Genomic DNA, 13,452 nt, shown 5'->3' on the forward strand with positions numbered 1-13,452 from the left:
CACAATGGCGGTTCAGAAACCGCACAGCGTCCGGTGAGGTAGCCACCTCACCAATCATCCCTGCACCGAACAGGGATGGGTCGTTCACTGTGCCAGGAGCGTTACCTGGCTGAACGCTCGATGGCAGACTGGGAAGCCACTGACCCACGACCTGCGACCAGGGGGATCAGCCCGAGACCCAGTCCGCATGATCCTCTTCGTCCGAAGAACTAACTAATGCTGACAAAAATAACAGCTAAGTAAAGGTAGAGAGAAAACTCAAACAAAATATCAAAAAGAAGAAAGAGTCTGGGACAAAAAGTCCCAGCACAGAGAGAGCCAGCCACTCCTGACAAGCTAGACATTAAAACTGAGATATGGTTGCAGGAAGTAGGAGGGTATTGACTGAGGGGACCACCCCTTGAGGGTGGGATATGTTAAAGCTTTATTGTTAACATATTCTGTTGCCTAGCTACTCCTTCGGAGCAAAGTCTAATACCCCATATGTGACGAATATGAAGAGGCGGCGACTGTCGGAGGACGTAAGAGAAATGATATTTTTTTCTGGTTCTGGACATGCTACAGAGCTGAAACTTCACAGGTACACTTTTTAGACCCCCCAGACACTAAACCCAAAGAAATCTCATTTTTTTTTTCAATAATTTTTTTTCAATAATTGGCTCTCTATCAAAAATGAAAATTTTTAAGGACTTTTTTTTGTGTGATTGAGCATGACCCAGAACCATCATATTCTGATTGGCCAAATACAAAGTCGTCTATCATGCAAGTCGCGCTAACAAGTCGCCCCTTATGAGGCGACTTTCTGGTCACGGCAGTGTGAATGGAGTCTTATGGCTGGTAACCTGTGGTGTTTGTAAATAATAATTATTGGGCGAGATGATGACCTTGATCAATGTTGCCTGGATGTCTGCATCCAAATGGTAAATGTTCTGGCTTTTAGAAGGCTCCCTCCATCTTGAGGTCCTTGCAGGGCTGTATCCTGCTTGTTTCAGGCAGACTTGACATATTAGCTTGGCAGTTAATGACTGTCCACCATAAATGCAGCAACTATTTGGGCTGGTAACCTGTGATGTTTGTAAACGGGGAGAAATGATAATGAGCAGTGAGATGGATGACCTTGATCAACATTACCTGGATGTCTGCTCTTAGATGGCGACTTGTCTTGATCTTTAGAGGGTTTCCTCCATCTTGAGGTCCTTAGAGGGCTGTAAATATTTGCTCTCTTTTTCTCAATCTTCGTTACTTACCTAATCCCTATACCTTAAAAGCAATGGGTGGTCTGACTGGGCAGCATTCCCCACAGAAACAGAGCAAAGCAGCAGACTGAAATGAAAAACAGCATGACACAGTGATCCCAGAGCAAGCATTGAGAAGGGGATAGAAAAAGCTCAGGTAAATGCCATAAAAATGGAAAACATACCTGCAAACAATGACTACATAAGCATCCAGCATCAGGGCTGGCCTTAGGTGTTCAGGCACCTTGTGCGAGCTAATCATGTGGCGCCCCCCTCCAGCGCCCTGCACATTTTCTTGCACTTTTTATGCGCTTCATTTGACTTTTCTTTTTTATGATCACTAATAACTTAGCCCCCCTTACATTAGAGACCCCCCCACAGAGTCCCCCTTACATCAGAAACCCCCCACAGAGGCCCCCCTTACATCAGAGACCCCCCATGGAGCCCCCCTTACATTAAAGACCCCCTTACATCAGAGACCCCCCACTGAGCCCCCCCTTACATCAGAGAGCCCCCTTACATCAGAGACCCTCACAGAGACCCCCTTACATCAGAGACCCCCCACACAGAGCCCCCTTACATCAGAGACCCCCCACACAGCACCCCTTACATCAGAGACCCCCCACACAGGGCCCCCTTACATCAGAGACCCCCCACAAAGCGTCTCAGGTTGAATGGTGTGATGTTTACAAGAGCCTGTCAGCCTCTTACACCAAAACTCAGAGCAAAGAGCTGCAGAGATCAGTGGGTCTCAAAAAAGAGGTATTTCGTGAAAAACTAAATTATTGTTTTCTGTTTTTTGTTGCATGTATGTTGACTAGGGGGAGGGGGAGAACAAAGGTATGTATTATATGAGCACACTACACCAGCTTTAAGTGGATTATTTTTTACTACCAGGTTGCCCTGCTCAGTTTGAGCGAAGAAACTTGGACAGCCATCTGGCAGTGTGTGAACATCGAAGCAGAGAGTGTCAGAATGGTTGTGGATATGCCATTCTTAGTGCTGAAGATTTACAGCATAACTGCATAGCTGAAATGAGGACAGAACTTGAGCTTCTAAGGTAGCAACCATTAAATTACAGTTAGAGTGTACAATTCTCTGATTTTTAAAATGTACGTGGTCTTTGAAGGGAAACAATCTGGAAAAAAAGAGTGGTTTTGTGTCAAATCCTTTTTTTGATGAAAACTAATTTGTGCACCGCTCCTAGTACTCCAATGATGTTGTTTTTACTAGGTCAGAAATGATCTGCAGAGTCGAGGAAACAAAGAGGGAGATGGAATCTAGGCTCGACTCACAGAGAAGACACATGGTGCAGAAAGAGAGTGTTCTACAAGGTGAAATTGAAGAACTCAAGGTAAGTTTCTATGACATACTAATTTTATATAACATAAAACCTTACAATGGAGAAATCTTTCATATAGAGAAACTCCTGGGGTGAAAGCTTTTGAATTCACACTAACCAAAGTATGCCCTTCGTGTTCGACATTGAACCTTGGGGGAAATTGACTTGCACACCTTCAGCATCATAGGGTAAGGTTTACAGACTTTATGTTGCCACTGCTTTCAAAACCTAGCTTTCAACAGCCAAGTCAATAAAGCCAGTGACTGTGAAGTGAAACAACAGATTGGTCCTTGCGTGTCTGTGGGAATCTTTACTAGCTTGGTGAACAACACTCTCCTTGGCCACTCCAGAGCTTGCAGGGTCACTGGAATGCCATCTTCCTAGATCCTGTGAGGCAGATGAGTTAGTAGCTCCCTTGGTTTGGGTACTGTAAAAGGTTTTGAACAAAACTCCTGACATTTTTTACTGCATGTCCTAGGACACTGATACCTTGGTCCAATAGCTGGGAAGCTTAGTGAAGGTCATCAAGGTGTTCCAGGGACTGGAAGGTTGGAAGCTATAAATTGAGGAAGGGACGGGGAAGATACCACTTCTTGCATCAGGAATGCAAGACTTCCAAGACTCTGCAAATGCTAGAAGGCATCCACCACCTTGGACAGCTGGGGTTCATCTTCAAGCCAATTTTTTTTGGCAAAGATGATGCACCAGACTTGAGTGGCTTTGATGGCCATTTTCCTTGATTGGTTGTTGTTCTACCTATTTGTAAGTACGGTTGCAGTTTTAAAGTAGTATTAAAACCAAAACTGTAATATATTTCAGCTTACCAATCAGTAGATGTGATGACTGCATTAGTTTTCTTTTAGGATTTTCTTCCCTCTGTTTTCACCTGGTGATCAGGCTAGTAAAACACTTCCTCGATTAGGGTTCTGAAACTCTGGTTTGAGGAGCAACAGAAAGACCTTTGGACAGCAAAATTGTCAGTCTTGCTAGATGCTCTGGCAGATTTAGATACAATAAATAAACTGAACACTTTTTAAGCAGTTACAGCAACAGTTGTGTTCCTTTTGGGATACTCACATTAGAGCGAGTCTTCAGAGACAATGCAAGCCTACGACGATACCATGGCTCTTGACCTGGAAAGGGCTCTACAGTAAAAGCTTAATGTAGAAGACAGTCTACAGTCTACACAGAACATGGATCGCATCCTAGCACTTCCAGGTTCATCCTGTGAAGGTTTGGCTCAGCAGGGTTCGTCACTGTGAGACCCAATTGCACCATCTACTGGGAGAAAACAGTGATTGTCAGCTACACTGGTAGAGACTCCATGACTATTGTAAGTCGATCTGAATCCAATAGAGAGTTGAAGAACTGCTAGGGTTAGGTCTAGTAATTAGCGGAGCTGAAGAAAAGACATCCATCTTTCGAGGACACTTAAGAAATTGAAGCATGCTGGTCATGGAAGTTGTTATCCCGAAGGGCTGGCCAACAGTGTTAGATCCTCTTCTAGCTCAAAGTATTACCCAATAGTTCAAAAGCCCTGTGTCACTCAATGGACTCGAAGAATACACAGAACTTCAAGTCCTGTTAATAGGACAAAGCTCAATAATCTTAGAGGATGTCATTTATGAACACTCATAAGGCTTACTGAATCCAATAAAGGCAGTCACTATTTACCCCTTAATTTAAACACCATTCATTTCTTTGAATTAAAACTCTAGCAAAAAAAAACTATTGGTGACAAGGGATTTCTATAGCTCTGCTATGAAGTTATTACCAGTGCGATCTGCTTTTGAATGCTGCATGTAAAGTTACAGAAGGGTATGACACATTGTGATTTGTCTTGACAGAGTCAGATGTCACGAATGATGTCCGATGTGCGGACTCTCATGGCTTCAGAAAGACAACATCGGCAGGATTTGGAGCAAGCAGACCTGGAGAAACGGGAACTGATGGAGCTTCTTAAAGGTTTACAGCGCGAGTGCAGATCAAGAAATGATGATGCTCAAAAACCACCTAACAGCCGCCCACTAACACGCTTAGAAAGTATAAAGAGGAATCCAAGAGAGGTCACTGTTATCTAAATTTCTGAACATGCCGTATGGTTCAAATGGGATTTTTGAACTTACCGTAAAATTAATTTCTCTTTCGTTCATTGACGGACACAGCTCCTGATTCTTCTTAACCATTGGGTTATACTGCCCCCTACTGGAGTAGGACACTAGGCAGAAAAAAAGCTGGACTACGCCTATGGGCAGTCCCATGGGTATACACCCACTTTCAGCTATAGGGACTCACTTTTTTTCTGCCTAGTCAGGAGCAGAGATGTATAGTAACGAAGTAGAACTACTTAAGTACTGTACTTAAGTACCGAAATGCGGTATCTGTACTTTCCTAGAGTAGAATTTTTTTCTCCTACTTCTACTTTTACTTCACTACATTTTTTCGATGATTTCGATACTTCTACTCAAGTATTTTTTTTTTGTGCTGCATAGTTACTCGTTACTTTTAAAAAAATTACCACTGCCAGAACAGTAGATGGCAGGTTGCATAAAGCTAAAAAAAAATGTGTATAATGTCATTTGTAAATCAGCGCATACGAAAATAAAGGCTGTGTATAATAAAAGCTGCTATACCAAATCTTTCCAATAAAAAGAAAATATGAAAAAAACAAATAAATGGTGCTACAGCGCTTAAAGTGCATCAAGAAACTACTAACAAACACAGGTTAATCATTTGAATAAATCATTTGAAATAATAAAAAACAATATGATGTTCAAACTTTTGACTTCTTTCTTTAATAACTACATAACACAGTACTTGTACTTCTACTTTCAGTACTTGAGTAGAAATTTTTTTTCAAAACTACTGGTACTTTTTACTTTTAGTACTTAAGTAGCAAATTTTTTGAAAAAACTACTTGCAATACTTAAGTAAAAAAAATGTTGAATACTTTAGTACTTCTACTTAAGTAACTTTTTCTGCGAGCACTTCCACTTCTACTCAAGTCACTTTTTGATCGAGCACTTGTACTTTTACTCAAGTAGAAATTTCGAGTACTTTATACAAGTCTGGTCAGGAGTAAGGACCTAGTTCCTTACTGGGCGACGAACTGGATAATAAAAATCCTTATGCCCCATACACACGTGCAGATTATCTGCAGACTTTTGTCTGCAGACTTACCTTTTCTATGTAGTGCAAGGGCCTGCCGGATTGCATACAAATTAAAAGTGTTTAGGTTTGACCTCATATTATATGGTTTTGGTAAGTCTGCAGATAATCTGCACGTGTGTATGGGGCATTAGGGTCCCCCAGTCCAGCCAGCGAGCACGTGCAGACCGTAGCTCCACGCTAGGCCGGCTGCAACATAGCCCCACTGGACGGAGGCTGGCCTGCAAGTTAAATGTCTTGCCAGGATGCATACGAACTGGCTTTGGCCTGAGTCACAGCGTTTCCTTGTGGCCGACAGCACCCACATTACGATGGAGCGGTGTCCTGTCTGGAGTGGTGCCCATTCTGTTCTTGGTGTGGTAAGTAGCTGCCCCCCACTACCCCTGGAGGGTTTTGAGGTGGACGTAGGCCCCTCCCTTCTCCCCAGCCCCTCTAAAATTGTGGTCACTGTGGATTCCCTGCCATCCTGGAGGTTGGTGACTAGAGCAGGGGTGTTCTCTGGGTTCCCCGCAGCGGTTGTTGGGCTGGGGGAGCGGATGTTTTCACCATCTGCGGTTATGCGCCTCATGCGGCCGGATCCGCCCAAAAATTTAGGCTGCGGCTTTGCGGCCTACTCGTCAGAACCTATGTGAGGATGGCTGAAGCCACTGCCTCCGCCTTCCCCTCCACTGCCATTGGGGGGCGGCTCCACTGGTATTCGCATCCTGGCGGCTGGGAATCCTCAAAAATTTAGGCGGCCGACTAGGCCCAGCTGCTGAGTCGGGCGCCGCCGTTAGGGGGCAGCCCTAGTGCGTGTAGCTGAAGCCCCCACTTTTCCTTTGGGCATCTGCTGGACTGAGGATCCATGTAATTGCGGCTGGGCCCCAACAAAAAATTTAGGCCACGGCTTGCGGCCTGCTGGGTCAGCTTGGCACCCTTCCTTGGACCGGGTGGCACTGTAGGAATGCTTCATTTTTAATGACAGTCTTGCCACCATTATTGTGTGGGGTACTGCCTTTTAAGGGGGCTATGTCCTATTATGTCCTATATGGAGGGCTCAGAGGGCGACCCCTTGCTTTTTGCAGGGTCCAATAGGTGGTCCATTTGTGGATCCTTGCCCAAAGTCCCCTCCCCTGACTATTTTCGGGGTGAGCTCAGTATACAGTGACCCTATTGGGTCTGTGTCCACACACCCTGAGTGCTCAGATAGTGAGGATGGTATTGCATGGAGCACCTGTCCCTTTTAGTGCTACGGAACTATCAAGGGACCCTGTCTGCGTACTTTTAAGGAGGCTATTTCCTATTTTTGCCCCCCTTTTTTTTTTGCCGGGTCCAGTAGGTGATCTATTCGTGGGCCCTTGGTCAGCATCCCTTTTGTGGAATCGCAGTTGGTGGCCCCCTGATATGTTTTCGGGGTGAGCTCAGTATATAGTGACCCTACTGGGTCTGCGTCCATGCACCCTGAGTGCTCAGATAGCGAGGATGATTCCTCTGCTCCTGTAGCTGCGCCTAAAGAGGCGCTGGTGGATGCACTGTTTGTGTCAGTGCATGAAACTTTAAAAATAGAGGTTGCAGATGATGTCGCGTCGGAGGCACGGGTACCTTTCGGCACCCACAGGCACTCCAAAGCGGCAAGGGTGTTCCTCTTTCCGCTTACCTTGACAACATTGTCACAAACAGTAGGGCTGTCCAAAATGCAGTGGTTGCAAAGCATTTTTTGCTTGCGGTATCCTTATGAGGATTAACTGCGTAAAAGGGGTACGGCCCCTTACCTTCTTACCTTCATCCGGATTGAGGAGCCTCCGTACTTTACAATAAGAGGGCTAAAAGGAAGACGGATGCTCTGGCCCGCCATATGTGCGCTGTGGCTGGTTTGGCAACTAGGCCGTTAATTACTATTGCCCTGGTGTTGCAAACCCTGACCAAGTGGGCAAAGCTTTTACGCAGAGACCAGGAGGGAGAATGGCTTCACCGGTTGGTCCAGGGGCCACAGTTTGTCTTTGATGCCTCTTTGGATATGGCTCCTTTGATTTCTAGGCTGTCTGTATGAGCAGTGGTCCTTCGGCGTATTGTCTGGCTAAAATGCTGGTCCGTGGACTAGATTTCTAAGACGGCCTTATCTCATCTCCCTCCTGTAGGGGGTCGCCTGTTTGGAGCTTCCTTGGATGACAAGGGTCTCACGGGGGGGGGGGGGGGGGGGGAGTACTCTTCTTCCGCAGGCTACCAAGGGCAAGGAGCCCCGTCGTAGACATGGGCCATTCTCCTTGGTCCTCTTCGCCTCTCAGGATCTCAAGATAGGGTCTCCACCAGAGGTTCCAAGAGGACCTGGTCTCTTCCAGACCTGTGGACAAGGATGTCTCTGCATGAACCAGATCAATCACCCCTTGAAGGAACAAGTCTTGCACTACCCCAAAGAGACCCATAAGTGATCTGGGGACAAGTGTAGGTTGGAAGGGAAGAACCTTTCTGGAGGATAAGACCGAACTCGGTCTCGTAGCCTGACCGAATAACTTCGTGGACCCAAGTGTCCTTTACCAGGGAGGTCCATCGATCTGGAAACCAGCAAAGACATCCCCCCAGCCCAGATACAAGTGAGGGGGCCCCTTCATGCAGAGGCAGCCTTGTCCGCAGGTATGGAAGAGCCCGCTCCTGGCTTGCCAGAACAGGTCCTCTTGGAACCTTCGGTGCAGGCCCTGACTTTTTATTCCTTGTCTTGAGACTCTGAGGGACAAAAAAAAAAACCTCTTATGAGCCGAGAAGAATGGCCCATGCCTACGACGGGGCTTCTTGCTCTTGGGTAGCCTGCAGAAGAAGAGTACTCTTCCCCCATGCAAGACCCTTAATGTCGTCATCCAAGGAAGCGCCAAACAGGCAATCCCCTACAAGGGGAAGATCAGATAAGGCCTTCTTAGAAGTCTGATCCGCAGACCGGTATTTCAGACAGATAATACACCGAAGGGCCACTGCTGATACAGACAGCTTAGAAATCAAAGGAGCTGCATCCAAAGAGGCATCACAGATAAACTGTAGCCCCTGGACCAACTGATCCACCAGCTCAGAAAGACAGGGGGAAGCTGTATCTCCCCCCCCCTCCCCCCCAGGTCCCAGGGTAAAAGTCTAGCCCACTCAGTCAGACCTTGCTACACCAGGGCAATAGTAAATACCGGCCTAAGTGCCAAACCAGCTACAGCAAACATATGGCGGGCCAGAGCCTTCGCCCTCCTATCAGCTGGCTATTTAAAGGCCGGGGACTCCTCAACTGGAATGAAGGTAGCTTTATTTAACCTGGAAACCGACGAGTCCACTACAGGTTGGGCCGTCCACCTTTAACGCAGTTAATCCTCATAAGGACACTGGAAGGAAAAAAGCGCTTAGGAACCACTGTGTTTTGGACAACCTCACTCTTTTGTGACAATGTTGTCAAAGCAGAAAAGGGAACACCCTCGCCGCTTTGGAGGGTCTGTGGGTGGCAAAAGGGACCGGCGCCTCCGACGCAGCATCAGCTGCAACCTCCATTTTTAAAGTGTCATGCACTGACACAAACAGTGCATCCACCAGTGCCTTTTCATGCGTGGCTAGAGGAGCAGAGGAATCAGCCTCACTATCTGAGCAGTCAGGGTGCATGGACGCAGACCCAGTAGGGTCACTATATACGGAGCTTACCCCGAAAACATATCAGGGGGGCCGCCAACTGCGATCCCACAAAAGGGATGCTGACCAAGGGCCCATGAATAGATCACCTACTGGACCCCGCAAAAAAAGTAACAAGGGGCAAAATAGGAAATAGCCTCCTTAAAAGGACATGGACACGCAAGCAGGGTCCCCTGATGGTCCTGTAGCACTAAAAGGGGCATGTGCCCTATACAATGGTAGCAAAGCTGTCATTAAAAAATGAAGTGCCCCCACAGCATCACCCCTTTCAAGGGAGGCGCCAAGCTGACCACATGGCCTAGCAGGCCGTAAGCTGCAGCCTAAATTTGTGTGGAGGCCCAGCCACAAGTGCACGGATCCTCATCCCGGCAGATTCCCAAAGGTAGAGTGGGGGCTTCAGCTTAATGCACTTGGGGCTACCCCCCAATGAAAGCGTCTGACTCAGCCGCATGGCCTAGTAGGCCATAGGCTGCAAGACATGGCCTTAATTTTTGTGGGCGCCCAAGCAGCGGAGCAGACCACCCAGGGGCAGTGGAGGGGAGCGCGGATGCCCAAACTGGAGGCTGTGGCTTCAGCCACCCTCACAGGGGCCGCCTCACATAGTTTCTGACTAGTAGGCTGCAAAGCCGGATCCTGCCGCTTGAGGCGCGTACCCGCATATGCTAAACTATCTACTCTTCCAGACCAACAACTGACCGAGGGAGCCCAGGTAAAGACCCACAGTGACCACTGAAATTTTAGAGGGGCTGGGGGGAAGAAGGGGAAGCCGGGGGTCCCACTGTCCCAGGGAGGGGCCCACGTCCATCCCAAAACCCTGCAGGAGTAAAGGGGGACAGCTACTTACCATACCAGGAACAGGGTGGGCACCGCTCCGGACAGACTACTGCTCCATCATAACGTGGGTGCTGTCAACTAGGAGATACAATGCCGAGGCCAGGTCGTATGCGCCCTTGCGAGACGTTTAACTCTCAGGCCTGCCCTGAGAGTGGGCTATGTTGCGGCTGACCTAGCATGGAGCTGCGGTCTGCACAAGCTCATTGGCCAGACTGGGGGGACCCTCTGTATCTAGATTATTCAGTCCCTCGCCCAGTCCAGAAATTGATTATAGATTCTCACAGGAACAAAACAAAAAAGATAGGAAAAATTCCATTTAAAAAGAAAAAAAAAAAATCGCCAGGACCAGAGATCCCAGTTAGGAACTAGGTCCTTACTCCTGACTAGGCAGAATGCCTATAGCTGAGAGTGGGTGTATACCCCCCCGAAACTGCCCATAGACAAAGTCAAGCTTTTTCCTGCCTTATGTCCTACTTCTGTAGGGGGCACTATAACCCAATGGTTAAGAAGAATCGGGAGCTGTGTTCGTCAATGAACGAAAGAGAAATGCCAGTTTAGCAATCATATCAAATAAGAGGAAACTTCCACCTATTACACAACTAGACAGTACTGATGTACATAAAAACTTTTACCTTGGTGTTGCTTAAAAGCAATCATTGTACACTAGAAAGTTATATATTGACTGTAATTTAACAAGCTGATACAGATTAATTATGTAAATCAGGTCTAGAATTTTTTATTAAATCTGGTAGAAAAATGTATTTAATTGGTAGTGATTTACAGATAAAACATTTTTGCACTGTATTCCCAAAATGCAATTAAATCAGGTATATTTCATTATAATTTTATTAAAAAATATACTGTAGGATTCTTACTACCTAAAGAGAACCTGTCCATCTCACATAGAACCGCTGAACTAAAGAGCAAGCAGAACTCTGCTAACTCCAGTTGAAAGTAGTGCAGCGATATCATTTAGGTCGCATTCCTATATTTGCCCTGTAATAATGGGCATATTTTACTGTAATGCACAGTACCACGAAAAACACAGTGCACGGAAAAATGCAGTAAAGCCAATGCCTCTTACAGCAGGGTGATATCAGGGCAAATTCAGGTACCATTGATATGAAAATAGATTTAAGGCAGACCTTAACTGAAAAAACAAAATGCGACTAGGTGGGCTCTTAGTTGAAGAAGAGATCCTGTATGCTATCTCTTCTGGGAGATATAAAACAAAAAAATATGAGCCCATTTGACAAACTTTAAAATGCACACTAAGTTGTGCACGCGCAGCTCAGTGTACATTCTCGGCATACCTCTGTGCTGGAATAATTTATCTCCCATGATCATGCGTGGGAGCTACGTCACTCAGGCCCAGCCAATCAAGATGGCAAATATCCTTAACCTGGAAGACCAGGCCAGGGAAAGAAAGGCAAAATCTTTCTGGTTTAGGATGGCAGCACAGTGGCTAACTGGTTGGCACTTCCGCCTCGCAGCATTAGGGTTGTCGGTTTGCATCCCAATCAGGGCACTACCTGCCTGGAGTTTGCATGTTCTCCCTGTGCCTGAGCAGGTTTCCTCCCACACTTCAAAGACATGCTGGTAGACTTATTGGCTTCTGTCTAATTTGACAATAGTATATGTATGAATGGGAGTTAGAGACCTTAGATTGTAAGCTCATTAAGGGCAGGGACTGATGTGAATTTGTAATAAATATGTAAAGCGCTGCTTAAATTGCCAGTGCTGCTGTATACAAGAATAACACAAGTCTGTGTCCAAATAATTGAACCACCATACTACGTGCTCATGGAGAAAAAGGTGATCTAAAATTGCTCTCTTTTGGCGGGCTGCTACTATTCTAAACACTGCTCAAAAAAATTAAAGGAACACTTTGAAAACACATCAGATCTCAATGGTTATGGACTGGGTAATGTGTTAGGAAGGAAAGAATGCCACATAGTTTGATGGAAATGAAAATGATCAACCTACAGAGGGCACGAAAATCAAAGTGAAAAATTATGCAGCAGGCTAGTCCATTTTGCTGAAATTTCATTGCAGCAACTCAAAATGGTACTCGATATTTTATATGGCCCCCACGTGTTTGTATGCATGCCTGAAAACATTGGGGCATGCTCCTAATGAGACAACGGATGGTGTCTTGGGCTATTTCTTCCCAGATCTGGACCAGGGTGTCACGGAGCTCCTGAACAGACTGAGGTGCAACCTGGCATCGTCGGATGGACTGAAACAATGTCCCAGAGGTGTTCTATTGGATTTAGGTTGGGCGAGCTTGGAGGCCATTCAATGGTATCAATTCCTATATCCTCTAGGAACTGGCTGCATATTCACAACATGAGACCAGGCATTGTCGTGCACCAGGAGAAAATCAGGGACCACTGCACCAGCATAGGGTTTGACAATGGGTCCATGGATTTCATCCCGATACCTAATGGCAATCAGGGTGCCATTGTCCAGCCTTTAGAGGTCTGTTCGTCCCTCCATGGATATGCCTCCTCAGACCATCACTGACCCACCACCAAACCGGTCATGCTGAATGATGTTACAGGCAGCATAACCTTCTCCATGGCTTCTCCAGACCCTTTCACATCTGTCACGTGTTCAGGGTGAACCTTCTCTTATCTGTGAAAAGCACAGCACGTCAGTGGCAGACCTGCCAATTCTAGTGTTCAATGTAAAATGCCAATCGAGCTCCATGGTGCCAGGCAGTGAGCACAGGTCCTACCAGAGGACGTTGGACTCTCAGGCCACCCTCATGAAGTCTGTTCCTGATTGTTTAGTCAGACATTCACACACCAGTGGCCATCTGGAGGTCATTGTGTAGGGCTCTGGCAGTGCTCTTCCTGTTCCTCCTTGCACAAAGGAGCTCAGTGGCTCGGATCTTGACCTTCCCTAATCGGGGAGTTAAAAAGAAATTGGCCTTGAGTACCATCAATGGCCAGGTGTCGACTTTGGCAGTCTTCTTCCAACAAATAAATAAAGCTGGGCTAAAATAAACAGTGTGAGTTAGTGAACAAAACACTGGAAAAAAAATATATATGCGACAGTGCACAATAAATAATTAATAATAGATCCCAAATCAAGCGAAATGGAAAAATAATCAAATGAAAAGTGCAAATGCAGTAAACACAATAAGGAAAGTACCAAATCTCTGCATAAAATGGTGAAATAAATAGCGAATATCCTCCACCGGTAAGGAATAACGTGTAGTCCACGGTGCTCAGTATA

The 13,452-nt window shown here is 46.2% G+C and overlaps 1 protein-coding gene across 2 annotated transcripts in view; it reads left to right on the forward strand.

Annotated features, from left to right (window-relative positions):
* LOC309556733 (RING finger protein 151-like) overlaps window positions 1–4,678 on the forward strand; it is a 63,275-nt gene extending 58,597 nt beyond the window's left edge. For both annotated transcript variants that reach the window (XM_082259219.1, XM_082259218.1), the window contains 3 exons: window positions 2,133–2,295; window positions 2,469–2,589; window positions 4,425–4,678. In XM_082259219.1, the coding sequence (XP_082115345.1) occupies window positions 2,133–2,295; window positions 2,469–2,589; window positions 4,425–4,658 (518 nt within the window). In that variant the 3' untranslated portion in view covers window positions 4,659–4,678. The remainder of the gene's footprint in view (window positions 1–2,132; window positions 2,296–2,468; window positions 2,590–4,424) is intronic.
* The last annotated feature ends 8,774 nt before the right edge of the window (window positions 4,679–13,452 follow it).

Source organism: Pelophylax lessonae (assembly GCF_965119305.1).
Source record: "Pelophylax lessonae genome assembly, chromosome: 5".
In the NCBI taxonomy this organism is placed as follows: domain Eukaryota; kingdom Metazoa; phylum Chordata; class Amphibia; order Anura; family Ranidae; genus Pelophylax; species Pelophylax lessonae.